This window comes from Heliconius melpomene, chromosome 9, assembly GCF_056956725.1.
Source record: "Heliconius melpomene rosina isolate 202511_hmr_F chromosome 9, ASM5695672v1, whole genome shotgun sequence".
In the NCBI taxonomy this organism is placed as follows: domain Eukaryota; kingdom Metazoa; phylum Arthropoda; class Insecta; order Lepidoptera; family Nymphalidae; genus Heliconius; species Heliconius melpomene.
The window spans coordinates 7,860,358-7,886,748 of record NC_140397.1 but is presented as its reverse complement, the minus strand read 5'-3'; the positions used below and the strand labels follow the sequence as shown (position 1 = coordinate 7,886,748).

The 26,391-nt window shown below is 32.3% G+C and overlaps 1 protein-coding gene across 2 annotated transcripts in view; it reads right to left on the bottom strand.

Moving 5' to 3' along the window:
- Positions 1-1,975: 1,975 nt before the first annotated feature.
- Positions 1,976-26,391, bottom strand: part of nab (NGFI-A-binding protein homolog) — a 35,736-nt gene continuing 11,320 nt past the window's right edge. Inside the window, exons 1-8 of one of the 2 annotated variants that reach the window (XM_085190226.1) lie at positions 15,865-16,097; positions 11,165-11,266; positions 8,892-9,640; positions 8,560-8,687; positions 8,039-8,108; positions 6,040-6,101; positions 5,779-5,854; positions 1,976-5,359 (exon numbers count right to left, since the gene is read on the bottom strand). In XM_085190226.1, coding sequence (XP_085046352.1) covers positions 5,249-5,359; positions 5,779-5,854; positions 6,040-6,101; positions 8,039-8,108; positions 8,560-8,687; positions 8,892-9,640; positions 11,165-11,266; positions 15,865-15,949 — 1,383 coding nt within the window. In that variant the 5' untranslated portion in view covers positions 15,950-16,097 and the 3' untranslated portion in view covers positions 1,976-5,248. Of the gene's footprint in view, positions 5,360-5,778; positions 5,855-6,039; positions 6,102-8,038; positions 8,109-8,559; positions 8,688-8,891; positions 9,641-11,164; positions 11,267-15,864; positions 16,098-26,391 lie in introns of those variants that run through there. The other variant, XM_085190225.1, reaches the window with a different exon arrangement.

Here is a 26,391-nt window from a genome sequence, read left to right as displayed (position 1 = left end):
ATGAATATATAGAGAAAGTGGGTTATCTTCAAAATCTCGATTTCAACGTTTATTCTGTTGCAATTTCCTTTGTTGTTGTAATTGAGCGACTGTCAATACAATAGATATATGAAAATAATAACCTATTTATATTAAATTTTGTATTTTCAATGACCATTTTTTTATAATAATTATTAAGTATATACAGTTTTTAATAGGAACGTCATTACAAGAACAGAATAGATTCTAGTTCGTATTGCATAAGTTGGAATTATACACATTTATCATCAAGGTGTCTACTCTAGTATGAACTCCAAGGTTGTTTCGATTCTCATTCGGTGCGGTATTCAAATTAATAATTGAACTGGATCTCTTTTTTACATGCATTCTCTTATTGTATGGGATTATTTCCTTTTTATTCGCTTTTTTTAGCCTAGATTTTATTTATGTATGTTTGTAACGGAAACCGACCGACATCGAGCTGGTCTAATGATGAAATTGGGAGATGACTGATTAATTCGTTCTCAATTTTTTTTTTAAATTTCACTTCAACTTTTAAGCTTGTACTTTAAATAGATAAACTAAAGATAATAAATAAACAAGATAATAAATAAACAATGGAATATTACAGTAGCATGCAAAGTCGATCATTATTAGTGATTTCTTATATGTTTTTATAAAGGTTCTTTTTTGAGGCCGTCGTGGCCTAGTGGCACCATCGTGTAATTTTAAACGCAACTGTTGTGGATTCGACTTCCTCTTGGGAGAATGAATTGTTAAGAATTTTCACTTCCTTGCAAATAACAAGGGCACGGTGTTGGGTTCCGCTACTCAGTTCTTAATGTCTCGTAAATACGGTATGGGGAACGCGAAGTGGGGAAAGGAGTATCTTAGCACTAGGTTCCTCTGCCTTCAAAGGTATATGGGGGTATAGTATGAAGCTAAAAAAATTATAAACTCATACAAACCAGTCGCTATTTTATTTATCATATATATATTATGTATGTACGTATAATATGAGTCGATTCGTCCTTACCAAGACCTTGCTAGTTTCTGGAAATTGAACTACATTTAATCAGAACGGATCTTACGCATATTTTTCCTAATAGTATATAGCATTTATATATACATATAGTAAAAATATTTTCAATTTTATTCCTCTTATGTGTTTTATCGAAGAGGCCACAATATATGTATTATTTCATTTTATTGAGTATTAAAATAAATAAATCATTTTCACGCTGTATCCCGCACACAGCAGGGTAGGCAGAGGGAACCAGTGTTAAGACAGTCTGTTCCCCCCTTTCTGCCGAATTCTGGATTGAAATGATATACTGTATTTTAGAGTGTACATACATATTTACTGCATATTTTATATTAAAGTTTAAATTTGAGGGCATCGTGGTGCAGGAAAAGTGTGAATGTAAGCGCTACTGGTTGTGGGTTCGATCCCCATACGAGGAAATGAATTATTATTTAATAATATTTTCATTTCTTCGCTCTGGCACCATAGCAAAAAAGCCCGGCGTTGAACTCCGCCACTCAACACGAAATGCCTGCAGAATTCGGCGAAACGTGGGGAACGAATTGTCCTATTATCACTAGATTCCCTCTGCCTATCCTGCTGTGTGCGGGTTACAGCGTGAAGCTGATTTTATTATAAGTATGTCTGCATATCACGTTGACGTCACCAAAAGAAGGTGAATGCAAATGAATATTCATCTCATGTAGACTTCATTGATGATGATGATTAAAGTATTTTCTTGTTTATATCAATTTCTGATATCATTATATGTTTACAGAATTAAAATTAGCAGTTATTTTTAGCTATTATGTATTTCAACCATTTGAAATTTGTATTCGATTGTTCATTTTTATCACCCGTGGTCACTTTTTTTTATATTTTTTTTTTGTTTTTCTTTTATCCCGCTTCATATTGCCACGAACCCACGATGGAAATTGAAAAAAAAATGGATATAGAAAAAAAAAACAAGTGTACAGTTAAAAATATAAAGTTTAATTATAAAAAAAATTTACACATCTAACGAAAAAAGCCTTAAATAACATAATGTACATGTATAAATACTTAAAATAAATATTAATATTATACAATTTACCGTTATAAAATTAGAAAAATAATATAATATCTAAAACGTCCTGTGGTGGCGCAGGTGTAGAAGCGTGTGACTATAAATGCGACAGGTCGTGGGTTCGATTCCCACTCGAGGGAATGAAATATTTAATATCTTCATTCTATTAGTATTCTGTCCAGTATTCGGTAAAACGGAGAACGGAGTGTCTTAACACTAGGTTCCCTTCATTAAAAAATTCTACTAAAAACGGGAAATGAAAATACATAAAATATAAGCGTTCCCTCGAATGAGAATTGAACTTATAATCGTAGTGTTTACAATCAGAAGCTCCCACTGGGCCACGACGGCCTATACATAATATATTTTAATTTCGAAAAAATATGATTTAGTCCTTGGATCTAAGCGTTTGGGATTTTTTTTAGGATAAATAAATAGTATAATATTAACAGAACTATATTTAAAACTAACTAACTCACTTAAGTAATGACTAAAAGGCATATATGGCTTTATAAATATATCTAAAACTATATACACATTTAAATAACGCTTATCTATTTGGTGGAATGTCTCCTCATTGTGGAATTGTATAATATAAGTTACTATAAAAGCCTATATGTTGGGAAATTTTAGCTTTTACTAGTAAATATTAAGTTTTACCATATTAAAGTGGTAAATGTGTTTAAAATCATATTACGAAAGTTATCATAAGAAAATAATATAACTTAATATTTACTAGAAAAAAATATTTTATATTATTTAATATAGTTCTAGCTTTTACAGTAACATATATATTTATTTATATTTATACTCACATCTTAAGATATAGACCATTTATGCATAAATCGATTAGTTCCATAGAACAAGATAATATTCATTGTTTTTTTTTAATTTCCTTTATAATATAAGTTAAAGGCAATCCTGGAGCCAGGAGCGCGCGATTGTAACTTCGATAGATTATGGGTTCGATTTTCACTAGAAGAAATGAAGTATTTAATATTTTTCCCTATAGTGTCGACGTAAAGCGAGGCTTCACGATCCGCCACTAATCCGCATTACAATAATAAGATCAGCTTCACGCTGTTTCCCGCACATAACAGGGTAGGCAGAGGGAACCTAGTGTTAAGATACTCCATTCCCCACTTTTCGCCGAATTCTGGAGGCATTGCATGTTGAGTAGCGGAACTCAACGTCGCGCTTTACTTCGACACTAGGGCGAAGAAATGAAAATATAAATTTAATTAAATATTTCATTTCCTCGAGTAGGGATCGAACCCACAACCAGTCGAATTTACAGCCACACTTTGTGCCCCTGCGCCAGGACTGGCCATTATGTATGATTAAAATCAACTTCACGCTGTATCCCGTATATAGGAAAGTGTGCAGAAAGGACCTAGTATTTAGACACTTTGCTCACTGCTTTCCGCCAATTTCTTTAGGCATTGATTGAGTGTTGAGTAGCGGAACTCAACGACGCGCTTTGCCTGTTTACCAAAACGATATGGCCTCAAATTATATACTTATTTAAAGTTATACATTATTTTCCAGAATATTCAAAATTCACGGGTCAGATAAAAAAAATAGATACAGGTATAATGTTAAAATGGGTAAAGAACGGAATGTTTTACCACTAGATAGATAAAAGAGTGACACACCAATCCAGAATTAAATTGACTGCCTATTCCATTAATTTAACAATCTGACTAGCTCTAAACGGATATCTTGTTACTTTGTGAGTCATGTAGAAAATATTTATTAATAATTTATTTATAAATTTTAAAGTAATGACTCTATAGGACATCACTGTGTTAGTAATTAAATAATTAATTATTTACGGTGACTGATTGAGTTTTTCCATTTGCCAGATACACCTACTTTGAAGCCAGGCGTGGTGCAGAGGTTACCATTCGGGGTAATAAAATATTTAATATTTTTATTGCCTCGCTCTGGTACCGACTAATGAGGCAAAGTGCGGCGTTGAGTACCGCATGTTGAGTTTCAACACGCGATGCCTACAGAATTCGTCGGTAACGGAGTGCCTTAACACTAGGTTACCAGGTTCCCTTTGTCTACCCTGCAATGTGCGGGATCCAGCGTGAAGCTATAGCTATTTTATGACATCATGTCTAATACCGATTGCAAAGATAAGGTTTTTTAAACGATGCCCAGTAGGTTACAGGTATACATTTTTACTAATTATACTTTTTTTTCGTTAAATACGATAGGCACGTTAACTAAAAGTGTTACAAAATGCCGAATTATTTTTTTCACTTGCTGAAAGGATTTTTTTTTCATTTGGTTGCACGAAATTTGAACCCACAATCAATGTTTAGTAAGTGTGAACAAATTGTTCTTGTAAAGAGCTATTAGGTATATAATATACATGGTGTTTTATTTAACATTTACATTATATACAATATACATTGAGTATTTTCAGTGAAAGAAAGAAAATCAGTAGAAAATCTAACAAAACAGAAGAATCAAAAAAATCTGAAAATCATCAAAACAGAAGAAAATCTAACATTTTCTGATTTTTTAAAATTAAATATAAAGCTATTTAAATAGGATATATGCAGATTTTAGATCTTTTAAAATTGAATTTATTACCTTCACTTTACAGAATCTAAATTAAAAAAATACAATTTTGACACACGTGTTGCCGTCGGATTTGTTTAAAATTTCTATACGTGATTTAATTTTATGACAATACAATATTTTCTCATCGTGAACCCGTTATCCTTGTTAAAACGTTCAAGACAATAAATAGAAATAACGTGTTAGGGGGCGGAACTCAACACCGCTCTTTGTCTTGTTCTGTAACAAGAGCATCTTACCACAGATTTGATGACGATATTATATTACATCGGAAACCTGAACGATATCCTCGCCAGAACCCCGTGTTAACCTGGACTCGTTGCCGTGCTTTATCTCTCTCCATGTAAGAACCTCTTGTTAGCCCGAATTCGATGACAATATATAATTTTAATTTCACCCGATATCCTTGCTAGGATGACCAGGAAACGATAAAAATATTTAACGTTAGTACTTTTAGTTTCTATTTTGAACAATATTAGTTATTCCCATAACTGTTCACTAGCTGTGTCAGTTGGTTCTTTTTAGTTTCTATTATAAATTATATTAGTTATTTATATGAATGTTCATTAGCTATGTCAGTTATGTCAGTTGGAGTGGTTCCTGGCGGGGTGCGGGGGCTGCAGCGCGGGGTTGGCGACCGCGATGATGCTGTCGCCGCGCGCCGCTACCACCTGCGGCCGCGACTCGTCTGCTTCCTGCGACACACTTTATTTTGTGCTTATTTTGTATTTATACTATGTGTGTTTCAACCTTGCACGATAGGCAGAGGATTGAGACTTGAAACACTTCACCTCGCATATATGATTAATATCGAATAAATCAGCTTCACGCTGTATCCCGCAAACAGCAGGATAGGCAGAGGGAACGTAGTGTTAAGACACTCCGTTCCCCACCTTCCGCCAAGTTTTGGAGGCGTTGAGTAGCGGAACTCAACGCCGCGTTGTGCCTCGTTACCACTGCGAGGAAATGAAAATATTTAAAATATCATTTCCCAGAGTAGAAATCAAATCCACAAACGTGTCGTGTACAATCGCTCGCTTGTGCCGCTGTTCCACGAGGGTCTATTTATTAATGGTATAGATAGGTAAATTATTTATTTTATTTCTAAACTCACAGGCGGCGGCGTGCTGGTGCTCGAGTACGAGCATCGTGAATCAGCGTCGTCGCTCTCAGTCTTGATGCCCCACCAACTATAAAAAGAAATTTTAAAAATTTTAAAAGAAATAACATTAAATAATAAAAATAACGAAAAAAAGATAATGGAAATAGAAATATATAAAAACACCGCTAGATATACAGCGTGAAATTAAAAAATTAAATATAGATATAGATGGGGAAAAAATACCAAAATGTGAAAAAAATATATATATAATACCTATGATTCGAAGTCCTGGCTGTGTCCGGACTAGCTCTGACTCCAGTCCCTTCGTCTCCCTCCTGGAAAACAACCGTTTGTTAAAAAAATCCCACGAAAGGTTTGAATTAAATAGGGATCGTATAAAAACCTAACAAGATATTCGTCGTCCTGAAGTTAGCTATAAATGGCTGCGCAGATTTATTTATGAGGTTTTTGTTACTTTCGTTTACCTTCTTCCTATACGGGAAGCATTCTGTTAATGCACAACAGTGGATAAAACCTAACTTCAGAACCCATTGACTTGAGTAGTTTATTATAGGATTATTTGACCAAGAATTTATATAGGACGTATTTGCGTGAGAAAAAAAAAAGGAGACCGAAGTGACGCAGTGGAACAAGCTTGCAACTCTAAATATTTAATATTTTCGTTTGCTCGTTCTGGTAAAGCAAGGCACGCCATTAAGTTCTACCACTCAACAATCCCTTAAGAATTCGCCGAAAAGTCGGAAACGGATTGCCTTAACACTAGGTTCCCCCCTATATGGACCCACCCTGCTATATACGGGATACAGCTTTAAGCTACAAAAAAAATGTTAGTTATATATACACCTATTATTTAATACACTTAGTATTTGTATAGCTCTAGAGTGTAAAAAATTATGTTAGTTGCTTTAAGTATTAAAGTATTTTATATATAAAAATAGCATTAAAGAGAAATGTATCTTTTTTATGTACAAAAATTTTAATTTGAACCCCATAAAAACCAGTATTAATGGAATTTCTAAAAAGCCTAATTAAACAGAAAAATATACTTACCGCAACATAAAACAATAAGAATCGGCTAAAATAAAATATAGAAAGAAAAAAAAGCTTTCGATTTGCATGCTTACCTTTACCGTGTTATATTAAGCAAAAGAAAAAAGGAAATTAATATGCTATTAATTATAATTGATTTTAAATGTATAATATTTTATATAGGCGTAAAATATCTTGTAAATTTTTCTTTTATTTAATATTATTTTGAGGGTGTACTTCAAGGACTTTTTTTGATCCAATTTCATTTTCTCAGTATAATGAATATTTTCTTAATATGTATTTAAGCAAATATTATATTATTTTAAAACAGAAGTATTAATGTCAATTCTTATAAGATTTAATGCAATGTGTTTCAAATCGGATTTTTTCTTATAAGAAGCAATTTTATCATTAACTCCTGAGCAGCCTACTTGGAAAACGTAAAATTCTAATTTATTATATTAAAAAAATTAAATTCAGATCCAATTCCCTAGCAATAATAATATAAAAGAGTACTTGTAATTGCCCTCAAAAAATTAAAATAAGAAAAAGTTAGAAGTGAGAAATTTATAGAATATTAATACAGAGATAAAATAATAAAATTAAAATGATAAAAGGATTAAATATGATATCTAATTAGAATTTATTCTTTTATAGATTCTTTCATTTCAATTCAAATTTATTCCTATTCCTATAGCATCTTACTAATATTTATAAAAATATTTCTATTTACAGCGTTATTTTACTACAATAAGTATTTAGAAAATAATACGTAAGTTCAGTCTGTAAAAATATTTACAAGCTTACTCTATCGAATATTATATCGTCTTTATATATATTTATCTTTGATATATATATATAAAACCTGTAAGAATATACAAAATATTCATGTTAATTGAATCCCTATTAGTATGCATTTCATATAATCAAATTTTAGCTAAGGTACCGTTACTTTAAGTTTTAACGTTATTATTTATCATACCTAAAATAATATAATATTTTACATATTTACAACTTAAAGCTGATAAATTATAATATAAATAACTATTTCCCTAAATTCCTATTACCCCATAAGATCAAGGTAAGTATCTATTTTAATAATATAATTATTCCCTTCATTAGTAATAAATAGTGATATAATGTAATTAGTATTAAATTAGTATAATTAAATTAATATTAGTATTTAAGTTAGTATTTATTTGGTGAGGTCTATATGAGCGACCTGTCGCGGCCGCTTGCTGGGTGTTTCGTCCTCGTCGCGGTCGCGCTCCTCTGGCGCTGTCGGCGGCAAACTGAAATGGTTGTGTTTTGTTATAAATAACTTTAGTTTTCATTATTTAAAATGCGGTGTAGCACAAAGTGGGACTGTAAACGCGCGGTCTGGGTTCGGTTCGGTCCCCACTCGAGAAAATTAAATATTTATTTAAATTTATATTTCCATTTTCATCGCTCTGGTGTCGGAATGGAGTGTTTTAACACTAGGTTCCCTCTACCCTACCCTACCCTATTAAATATTTGACAATCTAGTAGTTTAGATTATCAGATCATAGTTAGTCTACAACTATTTTTTTAAGTTTCACCATGTAAATGAAAGGGAAATAAATTTACTCTGCCTAAGATCCAATGCCTAGATTTAAATTTACTAAAATATATCACATGATGAAATATTTACAAGCCTATATGACTACATCAAACGAAATATTCTAAACATATGAGCTTTCAGTAAAATATAATATATGTTACCCGTGCTTAGAGTAATGCAGCCCAGCTCGCCGCACCAGCTGCCTCGCCAGCGGGAACAGCTCGTCGCGGCGCGTGAGCAGCGCCGGCACGCACCTGCATATCTGTGCGGCCGCCTCGTTCACCATTACCTGTAATTATTGATTAAATTCCATTTAAGAAACCTTCAATATTTAACCATATTTGACCAAATTATATATTTATAGAAATTACCAGTAAGCACATATTGCTAAAAAATTATATTATTTATTAGATAACTAGAAGTAAGCTAATAAATATCATGTAATTATTGTAGTATTAGATTAATAAAATTTTTTAATCTTAATATGACGCACCTCATGAAGTGTCAAGGGTTTTTCTGGTTTCCGCTTGCAATCAAACCTTCCATATATTGCTGCGTACTTTCTAATCTCCTCCATCCGTCTTGGATCAGATTCTGGCATCATCATCACTAATTCCAAATCCTTGCACATTTTTTTCTTTGTATTCTGTGGCTTTGGCTCCAGTTGAGGTAGATGCTTACTCAATTTTTCAGCAGCGGCCGACAATTTTTGTACGTGGATATCTAGAAGGACTGGTGTTAATTGGACGGGAGATGTTACTGAACTAGGACTTGATCCAGAGGAAGCTGGAGGGCATGCACTTTGGGGAGAAAAAGACCTAGCTGTAGTAGTAATTGGGGCAGCAGGGGACGAAGGAAGGACTATTTTAGTGAATGTAGCTTGGCTATGTACAGGACTAGCGTTGGGAGCTGATGCATTTGAACCACAACTATTTTCAGGTGCACCAGGAGATGGGCTATACATTGGCCTGTTGTTATCTGGGGAAGCTACTGTTCGGGGTAGATTTGGAATAGCTGGCGGTATGTTCAGAATCCTTTGGTTACATTGCATAAAAGGGTTATCGGTGGGACAAATGTTAGGAACAATTGGGATTTGGAACAAGGCAGGATTGTTCACCCACTCTTGGAGGGCTTTCTGTAGACGTCTCACGTGTAATGGCTTAGATGCCATACCAACTAAAGCCATAATTTCTAGAAACTCTTCTTCACCAGCATCACATAGCTGTTGAACGTCATCACCACCTGAAAATATATTTTTAATTGCTTTTTAATTCAATATTTTACATAAAACAAAATAAATCATCATGTATTGTTTTTTTTAATATAAAAATAAAATTAGCATAAGTAAATATGAATATAGCTATTTCACAATATCATCATGGCGTAATTGGCAAGTTGTACACGAAGTGATCATGTATTTTATTATCTAAGGAAATAAAATTTTCTCAAAAATATGATAAACTAATTTTAAACTTAGTTATAGAATTACATAGATGAAAGAGAAATTTTCCTTTTCAATTACATAAAAAAAAACAGATAACAAATTCATATGCAACTAGCGTAGCAAGTTCATTCCGCTATCATTGTTCAAAGCAAAAACGTGTGATACTTAAAAAAAAGGCCAGCACACACTTTTAATTTAGGCAAGTATGCAAATGCCTTACGTGACCATTTTGCGAAGGGGCTTTGGAGAAAAAAAAAACAAAAGTTGCCAAGGAGCGGCCGAACCCTTCCTTAGTGGGTAATTGCCAGAATTAAAAGAGTACAAAAATTAAAGAAAAAAAAATAGATTTGCATGCGATGTCTGCGCGGCTTTTTTCGCTTATGGAAATTCGTTTTTTTAATTCGATGTTCTTGATATTCGATGAGAAAAGATTTTTTTGATAGTTCCTTGGGATGTTTTTGTGTTCTAAGATTCGGGTTGTTTTATTTTATTATTATTATTATATTTATAGTTTTTTGTGCGTCTCTTTTATGTTGCGGATTATATAGAGAAAATATATTCTTCTACTACGATTAACGTGATGAATTTTAAGCTGCAAACATTTCAACTAAATTTCATGATTTTGTTTATTTTAAACCATTTGATACTAATAAAATAAAAATAATATATATAATGATTCAATATGTCCCCAGTACTTTTACAAGTGTGAAATGCTTAAGGTTTTAAATATGTAGAATTAAATAACTTAAGATTGACCTTAATATAAATTATAAAAACTACTAAAATAAATAGTTAAAATTCATAAAAAATAACATACAACATAAATACTCATTTGCCACCCTTTAACCAAATAAATAATGCCCCAAAACTTATTAGAAGAGGAATCAACCCTCACCCTCTTCTCAAGGCATTGCGTTCTTAATGTATTCGAGCATATAGTACAGTGCTATCTAATAATAGTGTAGCTTAAATATTTTATATCATAATCAATTGAGCAAGACAAAGGTTCTGGTATTTGTAAGAAATGAAGAAAGGACGGAAGGGAGAGGTTGGTGACAGTAGACGAGGCGAAAGAAGTAGCGATGCAGCGTGAAGCTACTTATATATGTATGTACAATCAGTATATTAGAAATCAAAAACTATATGTTTCCTAAAAAATAACTATATCAAAAAAATCTATATCATATACAAATATATATTTTTTAAATTTCTGAGTGTCACTCCGTGAAAAAAAAATATCCGTAAAAAATCGTTTTTATCACTTCATGATAAGAATTGCTTATTAATAGTATATATTTTGTCATTTTAATAGTATAACATACCCATTTCAAGCAAAGTATCGTAGTACGCTAGTAAACTAGCTCTCTGCATTACTCTGTACAGCTGTAGTTCTGCTTCGTTGGCTGGTGCTGACGTCACAACCACTGTAACAAAATATATTTTATTTAAAGAAAATAATGTATAAAATCCTGGAAAAGGAAGGAAGGAAGGTCCTCGAATGGCAACCACGTCTCGGCAAAAGGACCGACGACCTCAAGAAGACAGCGGGAACCCGCTGGCTTGAAAGAGCGCAGGGCCGGACGGAGTGGCAAGCTTTGGAGGAGGTCTATGTCCAGCAGTTGACTTTAAAAGGCTGATGGATGGAATGTATAAAATATCAATAAATAATATTTCATTTCTCCGAGTAGGGATAGAACTCGCAACCGTCACGTTGCAGTCACACGCTTGTGCCCTCCGCCACGACTGGCCTCAATTAAAAGTATTTATACATTTTCTAAAAAAAAAGTAATTTTCTTCCTTAGTGTAGAATAACTTTAAAAAATTGTATAATAATGACAACTTCTATACTACAATTACTATACTACAAGATAATGTCAAGAGGTAATTAATGTGCCTTTATATATTTCTTTGCTTTTCGAAAAAAGTTAGAAATTGTTTCTGAAAGGTCATTACAAAAAAAAATGTGCGCTATAAATTAATTGATAAGGTTATTTCATTGTCTTTTTTCATATTGTTTTAATAAATAGTACTATTACATGTAACATTACGATGCTACTGACATTTGTACGTGATGGTTGTAGGTTCAAATACCAGTACGGGAATCATTATATTAAAAAAGGTAAAGTCAAGTTTTTAATGTAATTGATGGCACCTTGTCCTGCAATTTTTATGTAATGCTTTCAAACCGTTTAATATGACATAATTATTAATTTCTCAATTACAAACATGAGGCTCGTCGCGGTGCAGGTCTCTTGCGATAAGCGCGATAGGTTGTGAGTTCGATTCCCACTCGAGGATATGAGATATTTCATATTTTCAATATCTCGCTATAGTAACGAGGCAAAGCGCCGCGTTGAGTTCTGCACAATACACAATATCTTCAGAATTTTCCGTGTGGAAAGGATATATCTTAATGGGACCGGAGTATCTTTACCGAACCATCATTTAAACAAATTTTGACGTTAAGTCCCGCTATTTAAAACGCAATATTTTCTAAGAGCTAATAAAATAAATCTTAAATGTCTAATTTTACCAGATTAATTAATTAATTCAATCCCTCGAATGGGTATCGAACCAACAATGTGTTTGCTGTCCCGCTGCGCTAAGGTGGTCTCATACCCAGCACACAGCAGGATATGCAGAAGGAACCTAGTGGTAAGAAAATTCGTCCCCCACTTTCCACCCAATACTGGAGGCATTGCGTGTTGAGTGGCGGAACTCAACGTCGAGTTTTGCCTCGACACCAGAGCGAAGAAATGGAAATATAAATTTAAAAAATATTTAATTTCCTCGAGTGGGAATCGAACCCACAACTGTCACGCTAAAAATCAGAGGCAGCCCGCGCTACGGTGGCCTCATATTATTACTGCTATATAAACACGCATATAATATCTAAATCGATAACTTATAGCCAGACGCGGTGCGTGCCACAAGCAATTTGGTCTCGAGTCGCGCCTCGCGTGAGGAGACTCTCAACAAAAAACAACCCCTTTTAATACCAACCCTTGTCATTACCAAAAGAATAGCTTCAACCGTTACCGGACGAAAAAATAGATGAATAAAATTTTTACATAAAAGCAGGCAAGCATAACCCCTCAAAGACCCCTTAAAACGGGTTGTATACGGCCAATGCGATCCGTGCGAGAAAAATATCGATCGTTTGTATGTTATAAAAAAAATGTTGCCACCCCTAGTTGTGTATTATTGGTTTTTATGGGGTAGAAAAAATGTGGGGTGGGATAGGACTCCACCCCAAGCAGGTAAATTATGGAAAAAAATTATAACTTTATGTTATGTAATCTATATGGTATATATAGATATTATGTATTTCGTACATTTTGATTTGGATTTGTTAAGATTTTGCTCGTTAGAAATAGATTTTCATTTTTAAAATAAGAATTTTCATTTTTTAAAAACTAAGTGTAATTTAAATCTATATGAATTATATTTTTAATTTTTATTGAAATAAATTGAAAGTTATTTTTGATTGTTTCTATATTTTTTTTAGCTTTTATTCAATGAATTTCACTATTAAATATACGTTTTTTTATTAATTATTTTAATAAAATTTAAAACATAACTATTTAATAATAAAAATGAATACACTATTGTAACTAAACATCATACTAAGATTTGAATTCTTTTTTTTTAATAACCAAGAGACAACAAAGCTTAATTTTATTCAGCCCAAACATAATAATTGTTCATCGCATTTTTTATACATCTTACACTTTCTCACTATAAAAAAAAGTTTCTCAAAGTTAAAAAATACAAAAAAACCTTTCTTAAAACTTGCACAGTGTCCAAAAAATATATTTGCATAATTTGTTTGCATATAAAAAATCGCCACTATCGCTCGGCGTATGCAAATTCGATCCCAGCTACGATGGGGTTAGACCACATGTCCTTTCTCCTTTCAATTGTTTTTTTTTTTAAGCAATTTTATAACTTTTTTCGTTTCTTATTTTTTCTTTTTATAATTTTTTTCTTTTAAGTTTGGTCACGTAACATTTAGTGATATAATTTTATGCAAGTCTCACGATGCTCGCCACTTTTTGTAATAGTTTTTGTCTTGAGAATTTTTGGCATTGCACTGTAGTATGACTATTTTTATAGGTAGTTTTTTGTGGGTAGTTGTTTTTTATGTTGAATTATTTGGTAAAAATTTAAATATTTCCATTTATATACTTAAGTATAAAATATTATATTTGATTAAGAAAAAAACAAAGAGTACTGCTAATTGGGGCCGGCCGTGGCGCAGGGCCACAAGCATATCAATGTAAACGCGACTGGTCGTGGGTTCGATTCCCCCTCAAAGAAATTAAATATTGAATGTTTTCGAAAACATAAAAAACGGAGTGAAACTCGAGGCAGCGTGTGTTCAATTGTTTTTTTTTGTATTCGATATGCAATGTTCCGAAAATTGAGAGAAATGCAGAGGTCGGAGTGTGCACATTCTCCTCCATCCACCCCTGTTATATGCTGTAAAAGCGTTAAGATAAATATAATTTCAAAATGTCTTATATCTCAACGGCTAGTGACTAATCATGGTTTAAACTATTATTAATTTATTTGTCACCTTTGTCAGTAAGTTCTAACTAGAAAAACATGATTCATCAAAAATAACAATTCTACCATTGTGGCATTTCAATAGAATAAACGCGTGGTCGCGAGTTCTTCCGATCTCATGCTAATAATTTAGAAATATATATATAACTAATTAAAATAAATTGAGTAAAAGGCAGAGTGAGTCTAGTGTCGAGACACTCCGTTTTGTCCAAATTCGTCGTTTTCGAGATTCGGTCCGTGACAGTATTAAGGCAAAATAAAAATGACTCATTACCCCGAATGGAAGTCGAACCCACAACTGACGCGTTTATTTACGTATTGGACACAGCGTGAAACGAAAAAAATAGTATTATTAATAATAATATATATTATGTAAGTAAATAAGCATCACATTCTAATACAATATTTATATCGACAGGTTTTATATTTATATACTCGTACTACACAATATTTAAATGAAAAATTACATTACGTTAGTTCGTCAAAATCCAAGAGCCATCAGAAAAATGATTTTTTATTCACATTAATTAAAACATACCGAGAACTTGCTTCATGAATATTGATATAGATTAACATGCGCAGACGGGGTATAATATAACCTTCGCCACTCATCTGTCTGTAACGGTGCTAGAGGTGACTGTCGAGACAGCAGTTTTTTTTTTAACAGAAATGTCATTACTTTTTTATTTTGCACGCTGTATCCTGCATATATCAGGTTATGCCTGGTCAAAGAAAGTTAAATGTTAAAGCACTTCACCATAGCTTCACGCCTGTAGCAGGCACGCAGGGACATACCTAATGTTAAGACAAATAGCTCTCCATTTTCCGCCGAATTCTGGATGCGTTGCATATTGAGTATCGGAAGTTAACGCCGCGCTTTGCCTAGACCATAGATAATACACAATTATACATATTTGTACACGTAATAGTTGCGTGTTCTATTTCCACTGGTAAAAATAATAGTCACTTAAATAAATAACAATGATCATAATTACTTAATTAAATTATTTGTTTACGAGCATTTTGAGACAGTGTGCAATGCACACACACAAAATGCTGCGTTTGCTACAGATTATAAAAAAATGCCTCAGTTTCCACTATCTTGTATTTTTTACTGTCTGAAAAATAGCTATAAAGGATTTAGTTCCGCCAGGCAATACGCAATGCCTCGAAAATTGGGATAAATTGCAAAAAGTGGACAACCGATTGCTTTGGTCTTTACGTGAAACTAAAAAACAATTACCTTATAGTCTTACATCATAATAAAGATAACAGTAAAAATTATAAATTTACTTTCAAAGGAGATAGCTCAAACAGGATGCATATACAACTATTACACACTATAATTAGCCATCTCGTTACCACAGTGGTACCAACAAACACGTGCACAAAGCTAATCGTGCGAAAAGCACGCCTAATCCCATATACGATAATAATTACTGACAAAACTTACCTGGAATGAATAAGAAGATGGAGAATAAACAAAAAGACACCATTGTAAGTATAAAATTTGAATAACCATACAGTACGGTTCCCATCCGCGTTAATGACAGTTAGACAAAGGTAACGGGATGCGCCGGCGCATCCGATTAGCCGTTTTTTCGCACTAAGCGAGTGATTGATATGCGCAATCTTTGTATGAATTTTAATAGAACGCTAACTATATTATGCTTTTTTACTTTTAAGCTTCCGTGTGACGGTCGTGTCTTGGAATGTCAGGTAAGGTTTTAATTTTTTTTTTGTAGGTCACGAGGTCTCGGTGTCTGTGATAATATTGATATTGGTTCTGTTTATATGCTATTTGAGTTTTGTGGGTTGATTTTTATAATAATTTTTACATAATTTAGAGATTTATTGTGTTAAATAAAAATGTAATAAATTATTATAGACAAAAAAATCATGGCTTAAATCATACTTAAAGGTTTTTATTTAAAATCTAAACAAAAAAGACAAACATACAATATTTCCTTTTGGATATATTTGGAAACATATTATAGCAACGCTATTTTTCCCCTTCTGAACCAACATAACGAAAACACCAAAATTGTCTATTAACATTAGAGTTAGAATCTTGGAAAATGGGAAAGAGGATGTCCTAGCACTAGGTTCCCAGGTTCCCTCTGCCTAGCCTACCATGTGCGGGGTACAGTGTGAAATAAGAAAAGAACCTCACACACACACACTGCCACTGAGTACAACCATCTTTCTTCATAATAAATCAATAAAAAATTGATTAAGATAATCCCTTCGGTTGAACTTCCGTCGACTTTTTACAAAAGACAATGACTCGTCATTTACATACGTGATTTAGTATAAAAACTACGACGAGTTTTAAGAGTTTTTTCTTTAATTTCAAAGGAAAGTGATCAGAGAGACAGGTGCCAACTTCTTCTAGCAATTAATCAGGGTTGCATCTGTTCTAAATGACCGTCCGCGTTTGAAGGCATAATCAAATATAATAAAGAAATTAGATCGTCTCGAGATCTTCATGGCGAGGGACATGTGCTTGCTTTTTGTTGGTCATTCTTGCGTAATTATGTTACGTATTGGGTTATAAAGAAATTTCATTGCTTTTCTTTAATTAGTCACCTGTACGTCATATGAGCGAAATGAATAAATATTGTTGAGTTTTATAAGAATTTTAGATTAAAAGATGGAACTTGAGAACCTAGTGTTAAGACACTCCGTTCTCATTAAGATACGCCGTTCCCCATGAGTAAAATAAATGTATAAAAATTGATCATAACTATGGATAAATAAAAGGAATTTGTACTTTCAACATCCATCCCTTCAAAAATATTTATTTTTTTAAGATATCATTATAAAGCTTTAGAAAAATGTTGCTTAAAATATTCTGTAGCGTAGTGAAACAGCGTTTGACTATATACGCAGTTTTTGCAGATTCGATTCCCACTCAGAGAATGCATGTTTTAGAACTATTTCCCACCTCCAATCTACCCTTCTATGCAGGAAAATGCGTTAAACTGTTTTTTGCATAAAATGAGATAGCCAAACCAATAAAATCATCTAAATCTTATTTCTTTATCGTAAAAATTCACTATATTAAGAATAATGCTGTATTTGTACCTATTTAATGCTATACATGTTTTGATTATAAAAAATATATTTTTTATAGTAAGTAAATTAAGTTAATTGACCGCTAAGGTCGTCGAGGTTTCCAGCAAAAACTCGACGACCCATATACGAGTACGTTCTTGTGCCTGTTCACTCCCCATTCTCGTTCTTGTTAGGGTGCCCGACAGTTTGTTTTATACATATTTTCTATTAATTTATTTAAATTTTTTTTTTCTAATAATAAATTTAATTATAATATGATTAAATTGATAGCAATTGTTATTTGTTTTTGTTTAATTTAGTCGAATCATTTTCATTAAGAAATGAAAGATTTACGTTAAAATGTTACAAGCATATCAATTAATGCGATAATTCCGTTTTTATTTCATTGTACTCTTATATTATTGAAATTATATTAAACAATTATCACTTATAATTTACTAATTTAACTCAAAAAGGCAAAAATGATATAAGATTGTCTTTGAAAATAGCAATCGACATACAGTGTAAAAAATTAAGATTTCTTCTTTAAAAACGTAACGAAATTTTATGAATTATAATATTTTTGATTACAAGAAATGATCAACCCTACAAGAAAATCGTGAGTTCATCTCGCGCGACCCGTCCGTGGTAGACAAAAAAGCCAGTTTTTGTGAATCGACCCCAACGAACCCCACGAGCTCATATACTCAAAGCTAAGTATGCTAATCGAAAGTGATAGTTACGGAATCTGTATTCTAAATAAGTATTTAGTGAAGGTTTACGCTATTCGTGACACAGGTTGTGGGTTCGATTCCCACATTTTCATTTCTTCGCCGAGGAAAAGCATTGAGTTCAGCCACTCAACACTAAATGCATCCAAAATTCGATAAAAAGTGGGGAGGGGAGTGTTTTAATACTAGACTCTCTCTGCCTACCCTCCTTCATACAAGATAAAGCGCAAAGTTAATGAATTAGAATTTAAACCACTTGTAATAATTGTATCCGCATAAAACTTTATAGTTATGCGTAGCGTAAATAACAATACAATATTATGGTATCAACGAGCTGGTGTGATGATGGAGACAGAATTGAAGATTGGAACTCTTCATGGGTTACTAGAAAACCATTTAAGTTTATAAAAAGGGTTTTATAATTTATCGCTTCGAGCACATTCTATAATATTTATATGCCATGGTGTAGAAAAGTGTGAAATTTTATTCATTTTTTTTACGGTAGGTTAAATTAATGATTATTTGGTCACCTGGTTTAATTAATTTTTATACTTTACAAATGTTAATTGCCAAGTATACATCTTAATTGGGTAGAGCACCTACTTAAGTAACTCTCAAGCAAAAAGCACTCGGTCAAATGAAATTTTGAATATTTCCATTTTTTCGCTCTGGTAATGAACCAAAGCGATAGATTAAAAAACAAAACATAATTAATATACATATAAATTATCTAAATATATGCGAATATTACAAAATTTATTCATTGTTTGAACGATATATTATGTAAGAATGTTTCTTCGAATACTTGTATTTTTTCTATGAAATACCTGCGTGTGCGCACGTACGGCTGTATATAGCTAAACCACTCAATTTTAATACTTGTTTTGCCTTAACAGTACTTTGGTATTTCTTAAGTCATAGACATAAGTAAAAAATAATTAGTTAAAAACGTTGAAATTTGCAGCAAATATTTTTATTACTTTATACTAGTGCTAAGTTAAACGTATGAAATGTCGCGTAAAAAACTATTGACTAACTATTTAAAGTAGATGTAATTAATAGTAATATTAAGGTCGTAGTAGGCGACGAGGTGCAGGGTTCAATTCTCACTTGGGGTAATGAAATATTAAACGTTTTCTTTACTCGCCCTGGCAGCGGCGATGAGGTTCGCAATGCCTTAGGAATTCGGCGGAAAATAGGGAGTGGAAGTGTCGTAAAAGTAAAAAAATACTAGATTCACAGTTCCGTTTGCCTATCCTGCTATTTGTGGGATACAGAGCAAAACTTTAAAAAACTAAAATAATCATTCTTTTAAGTTATATTTATGGTACGAAAAAACGTATTGTATGAAAAAACTAAGTTTTAACTCTGACGTCGATATGAGATGACGACCCACGACTAGTGACAATCTTTGCTAAGCTAAAAAAAAAAAAATTCTTCCTATTTATAAAATTAATTTGACGTTACAACCTGTCTCCAAAAATCTATTTCCTTTTTACTTCAACGGCTAAAAGCATTATAAATATAAGACACCCCGAGGCGCCACTTATAAGTTTTACACATGTTTCTATTATAGCCTATCAGCTAATTGATACTGTGGAGCCCCAGGGCTTCGCATTTAGCACCTCACCTACATTTCACTTTTTTCCATGAAACAATGTAAAAAAAACTACATTTTTTGTGTATATCATGACCACCCTACGCGGTTAGTACTACCGACTCTTATCTGTAGGGTTATGTTTCTTGACATTTTTGATGTAAAAAAGTATTTATAAGTTTTTATTTAAAATAAAAAAAATTTAAACTTATAAATATATTTTATGCTAAAATTGATATTTCAAGGGATTATATAGTTTTATTATTATATTTTAGTAGATATAATAAAAAGAAAGTGTCAGTGTCTCTCTGTCAAAGGATGCCATGCTTCTATGTGTCCATGTACAACATTTTTAGATATTATTCTTGAGAATATTACACAATATAAAATTTTCACGGAAAATGAAGGTAGGAATTGGCTATCATAATTTTTTAATTGTGATTCATAAATGAGACTGGTTTTACGTTAAGTAAACAACCCACTTATAATAATATTTAATAAAAATATTTCAAACATAATCACAGTCGAATTTGAAATAATTTTTAAATAAAAAAAAATGTTGACCAAATGTTCTGACAGCCCTAACTACCATTAGTCGGCCATCTGTCAGAAGGGTTAGGCCGACTGTTTAACCGAATGTTTGCTTTACGTCCACACTCGACATACTGACATTGTAAATACTTTAAATGTATTTACTTCATTCACTGTATATAATATTATACATATAAACACTTCGGTTGCCCACTTTCCGCCGAATTCTCCGGGCATTGCGTGTTGATTTCAACTTTTTTCTATTTCTTATTGGTAGATATTACAAGACGGTAAATGAGTCGTGGTCTCCGTGATGTCAGCTTTAAATGTCTCCGCGAATTCGATTTTAAGATTTCTCTTACTGCTGATTATTTTCTTACCGAGTGAACAATGTAAAAAAACGCCAAAGTTCAGAAAATATAAACCTAAAAGGAAATTCTACTGTACAGATATTTCTTGTTCAAATCTTGTGTTAAAGGATTCCTATATTCTTTAAATCATAAAACGATTCCATTTTATTATTTCAAACACTTCATTAATCCTCTATATTCGTTCCTCGAACCCTAAATAAGACTCGAACCCTAACTCAAAAGAGCGAATAATACGACATGCACCCCAAGTAATCGCTGCATGGTCACTTTTTATCTGTCCACATCCTCCCATTAGACTTCAAACATCTTGCCGGATGTTAAAAAATCAAATACACCGAGGCGAGGGGTCATTCATTCCCACAACTCAAAAACAAACTAATAATTTTAGGACAACCCTTCCGTGTTTTTTTCATGAAGTCATGTGTGCTGTAGTCCATTCAGCCCACATTTAGTCTCTTCCGTGAGAACGATCAATATGTACACGGAGTGGAGGTTACGAAAGTGTTTTTAATCATCATCTTGCAGTGTAAATGTAATATGTAATGAAAAATTATTGCTATAATTAATTTATTCACATATTATTAATTTAATTTCTTCGCCAACCAACATGCCTGAAGAATTCAGCGGAAAGTGGGAAACGGAAGTGTCTGAATGGTGCAACGGAGTGTTTTAACACTAGATTCTTATGTTCCCTCTGCCTATCCTGCTTTGTGCAAGGTACTAGGTGAAAATAATATACTCGTATTGCAAATTGTGAAAAAATGTACTGCATTTTTTTTAGATATTTCCCAATTTTACGTTCCTAATGAAACATATTATAAGGTATATCTAAATTTATTATTTAGCTTATCAAAGCGTAAATCATACCATTTCCATTTTTATCTATCTATATCTATATTTTTATAGACAAGCAGGTAGCATAAAAAACGTATAGGGGCCGAAGTGGACACCTTGAAAGAGTTATAGCTGAAGGATGAATAATAAATAGGGTGAAAACTATTATCTTATACGAATGGGTGAAGCTTTTTGTCTCTAATTACTTTGATGGCGTGTTCTAGATGAGTTTTATGGGAAAATAAAACGATATAAATAATCTTGGACTTGATAAAAAGGAAGTCTATAAATTTTAAAAGTACACGTTTCTTATGTTTGTTTGATAATTTTCTTACATTTTATATATATTTTTTCAAGTGTGGCATGGCACAGATGTCTTGTTTTGTGTAGTAGGTGAAAGGACTTGGGGAATTATCGATTCCTTTGTATTTAGTTAAACTAGGAAATCGATATTTTAACATATATTATATATATTTAAAAATTTAAATAATGTGTTAATATTAATTATCATTTTTAAATCCAAGTTAGCTATAATTAACATATAACATTGATATTGTTTTTGTAATCCGAATTTGTGTTTATTAAACAAATTAAATTACTGTAAATATTAAAATTAAAATACGTATTTAAATGCAAAAAACAAATAAACCTCATACTCTCCATTTATTCCCACGTTACAGTCATTAGAACGTTTTTATTTAGCTTTTTTATGCGTCGGATCCCTCACGCCTCTCCCTCAGCTACAGGTAATGGGTAAAAAATTGAAAAGCACCATAAACTTTTTATAGGATAATAAAAAAATGATTCAAAATAAACAGTAAAAAACATTGTTTTTATTTACTATTAAAATCTAATTTTAGTAACTTACTGTAAGTAAGTAACTTACTGTAATTTGGCTTAAAAGAGTTTCTTTTAAATCGTCCAACATTTATTTCATTTTCACGTATCGCCTATATCTTGGTTGGAGATGAAAAAACTTAGTAGTATATCACTAATTTTCACACTTCGTGTACTAAAACGAGCTTATAATCGTTTATTTCGCGCAATAATGATGCATTTGCACTTTTTTGAGATTTTGCAGGATGCGTAATTAAAGTTTATAAATAGTCTCCGCTATATATAACTTGTATTTGGGAAAGTTCAATTAAGTACTTGTTGCATCGAATAAACCTGTTATTTTCTTTCTTTGTTATTTGCTATTTAATTAATTAATAAAATATCTAAAATTTAAATACAAACAATAAAATTGACATAAATTCATTTCCGCCTGAAGAAAAAGAAAAGAAGAAAAGGTATTCAACAATCCTACACCAACTGTCACAAACAAATAAATACAAAAATATAAATATAAAACAAAACCAAATCTCTATAAAACAGAAAAAAATATATTAATAAAATTATACGGCACAATAAAATTGAAATGACGGCTCGACACATGCTATTTCCGATTCGTTGGCCTAAAATCAGTTACAATTAAAAAAAACCACCCACATCCTCACCCAGGCCCGACCGTGATGACAATTAAAAAGAAATAAAACAAATCTCTGCGGTCGTCACTGTCAATGTCAATGTCATAAAAACGCGGGAACGACAACTGCTGTTTTACTATACAAACCTAATAATAAATATAAGTAATAATGTAGTATAGTTTAGATATTAGATTAAATAAAATAGAATATTATTAGCAACAAGTTTTGACATTTAATTTAAATTTACTTAATTTTAATTCGAAATCGAGGGTAATCGTGGCGTATGGCCACAAGCGTCCGACTGAACGCAACGCGACATGTTATGGGTTCGATTCCTACTCAAGAAAATGAAATATTTAAGTAATACATATTTCCATTTCCTCACTCTGGTAACAAGGAAAAGCACGGTGTTGAATTTTGCCTCTCAACACGCAATACCTCCAGAATTCGGCGGAGAGTGGGGAACGGTAGTGCCTTAATTGGAACGGAGTATCTTAACCCTAGGTTCCCAGATTCCCTGTGTCTACCTGCTATGTGCAGGACACAATATAAAGCTAAAAAATTCGAATTTGTAACAAAAATAAGTACCTACGACAGGAGAATACGTTAGAACATATTTCAAATTAGTTCGAAAATGGTTAACAAAAAAAAATAACTGGACTAAAACATGGTTATTGAAATTCAGAAATAATGTACATAACATGTTTATTAATTTCAAATGTATTACATTTAGATACAAATAGATACAAATAGATATTACACAGCCTTCTACAGACACAAATATTTTTTTGAACAACAGGTGGCAAAGGGTTAAAAGTTTAATAATTTAAAGCTCATTGACCAGAGAAAGCGTGACAAACAGATAGTCAAAACATATGTTAGGAATGGGAGTTAATAAGAAATTGAAAGTTAATGGTTTCCTTGGTTTCGACGGTTATTAATTACTTTACACCTTAAATGGAAAAAAATATAGATTTATTTATACTTTACTACTTTCTAATCCTTTTAATTTCGATTTACTTATTTGGATTTTAAAATTATAACTATTTTCTATTTTTTATTTTATATTTATTGTAATAAATTATACCCAACTTGTGAGTTAACTCATAAAGAAAAATAAATAAAAATAACTTAGTGCAAAAATGTAATTATAAATTGACATAGATAAAATTAGCAAGACAACAAAACCTTTTCACCTGTCACGAGTCAAGCGATCTGTCAATATATCAATATTTGCGTCAAAAGGCCATTGACCTTTACCTTTTCATACAAACAGAAGTGAGTTTTTCTGCTTTAGAATAAAAATAATTTTTCCTTGCACTCCTATGTAGGTAACAAAGGGATGATTGCGTTACATATCACATCACATCAACTATATTAAACTCTAACTTCATTTGATAAAGTCTATTTTGAAAGATCTTTTTATTATTTTTTTCTTAAAATAACAGCATAAATAAATGAAAATTAAGCTTTGTTCGAATAAAGATAAGGTTCATTTTAATATGACAGTCAGTTTTTCTTGTCCGTCAAAGGTAACATCTGCCAAGCAGCTGCCAAGCCGAGATTAGATCGAGTTGTCCGTTCGAATCACGGTGGACGCTAGAATTTAGAAGGGTTAATAGTTTTTATCATGACTTTTAAAAAAAATTGTTCAATTAAAAACAAGAACAGTGACGATGTTATAGAATTATTTATACTAATGTTAAATATTTTTTATTAATGCGTTAGTTATTGACATTAAAATACTGACAATGGCCATTATTGGCCATTCGAAGGACTGGTATTATAAAAAAAATAAAATTATACAATTTTATATAAAGCACAAGGGCACTGAAATACCATAAAATCCAAAAAAATGGTACGAACATCCACAGAAATAAAAACTTTTGAATAATAATTTTTAATTGCAAATTAATACTTAACCATTTTTCCCTTATATCGATGTAAACTTTGAAAGTACAAAACGTCATTAAATAAATATAATTTCATATGTTACTGTCATGTGAAAAAAATTTAATGATTTTAATTTCAGTATAAAAACTATCGTTTCAGAATGGACTTTAGGAGTTGATAACTATATATGGTCGTAGAACAAAAAGTTGATCTTTTATGTTAATAAAATTATGTTAGTCCCATTTAGCCGTTTACACTACGTTACAATTATAAATACCTATACTATAATTTTATGCTATATTTGATCTAGTTTTTATTTGCCATTAGTAATTTTAATAAATTCATTTGTTTTAAGGACAGGTAATAAAAGAAACAGTACAATATTTTTTCCGAAACGTCAATACATCAATTTGTCTTTATGGGTTGACATAACTGCATTCATCGTAATTAGAACAGTTGCTCTGCACTATTTGGTAAACATAAGAAAGAAAAAAATTACTTAAACATCAGTTATTATGTAGATAACATTTTTTTATAGCGTGTAGGCATATGAATGCCACGACCTAGTTGGAGCTATTATAAGCTGGCTGGTTAGAGCAAAAACCCAGCATTCTATGCCTAGACAGAAAAAAATTCACGAATGACAGCGCGCGAAAGTGTCGCCGCGAAAAATTGACAATGCAACCGAAATAAACATGGCGGCCGCGATTCGGCGCTAGCCGCCTATTATAAATAATTAATGATTCCGCCCGCTCTTATGCACGATAAAATGCCATTACGGTTTTCATCGGGGATTTGCAAAAAACATCGAAAACCGCCGTCGCCCGAACCCGTCCGGACAAAAAACACGCTTAAAAGACTGCGCGGGCATCGCTGAAATTCCCGCGATTTCTTATTGCCGCCCGGTCATTTGACTGGACCATTATGTGTGGAATTAACAACGGCAAAAAAAATACCGATTCGATAAAGGTATATTTGTGCTGTCGGCGACAGTTTTTGTCATATCACCGTGTATATGGAAAGGGCACAACCGACATAATTACAGACTATAAATATTACTCATGAAAATTCAGCCGGTCATTACTGAGGGCGAGGAGGACGCCTGAACCGAACCTGGCACTCCCGATATGACGGTTCATTATATGGACAATAGTTGAAAAAGTATCGTACCGTGGTCTAAAAGACACCATCGCGGCGCTCTTGGTATGAACCTGACTGGACTCAGTAATCAGTTAATTTTAGCTTTTTTGTTCTATCCAGTCTCAATTGAGTTTTTTTTTACTCTACATTGTATCCCGCATTTATAAGGGTAGGCAAAGGGAACCTCGCAATCCAGTGGTAAGACACTCTGTTCCCCACTTTCCGCCAAATTCATGAAACATTATGTGTTGCGTTCAATAGAGTTCAACATGTAATATCTACAATTATGCATATTGTGGAGAAAAGAGTGATAAAAAACTATATTGTTTTTGCTTTTTCCACAAGAATACGGTAGAT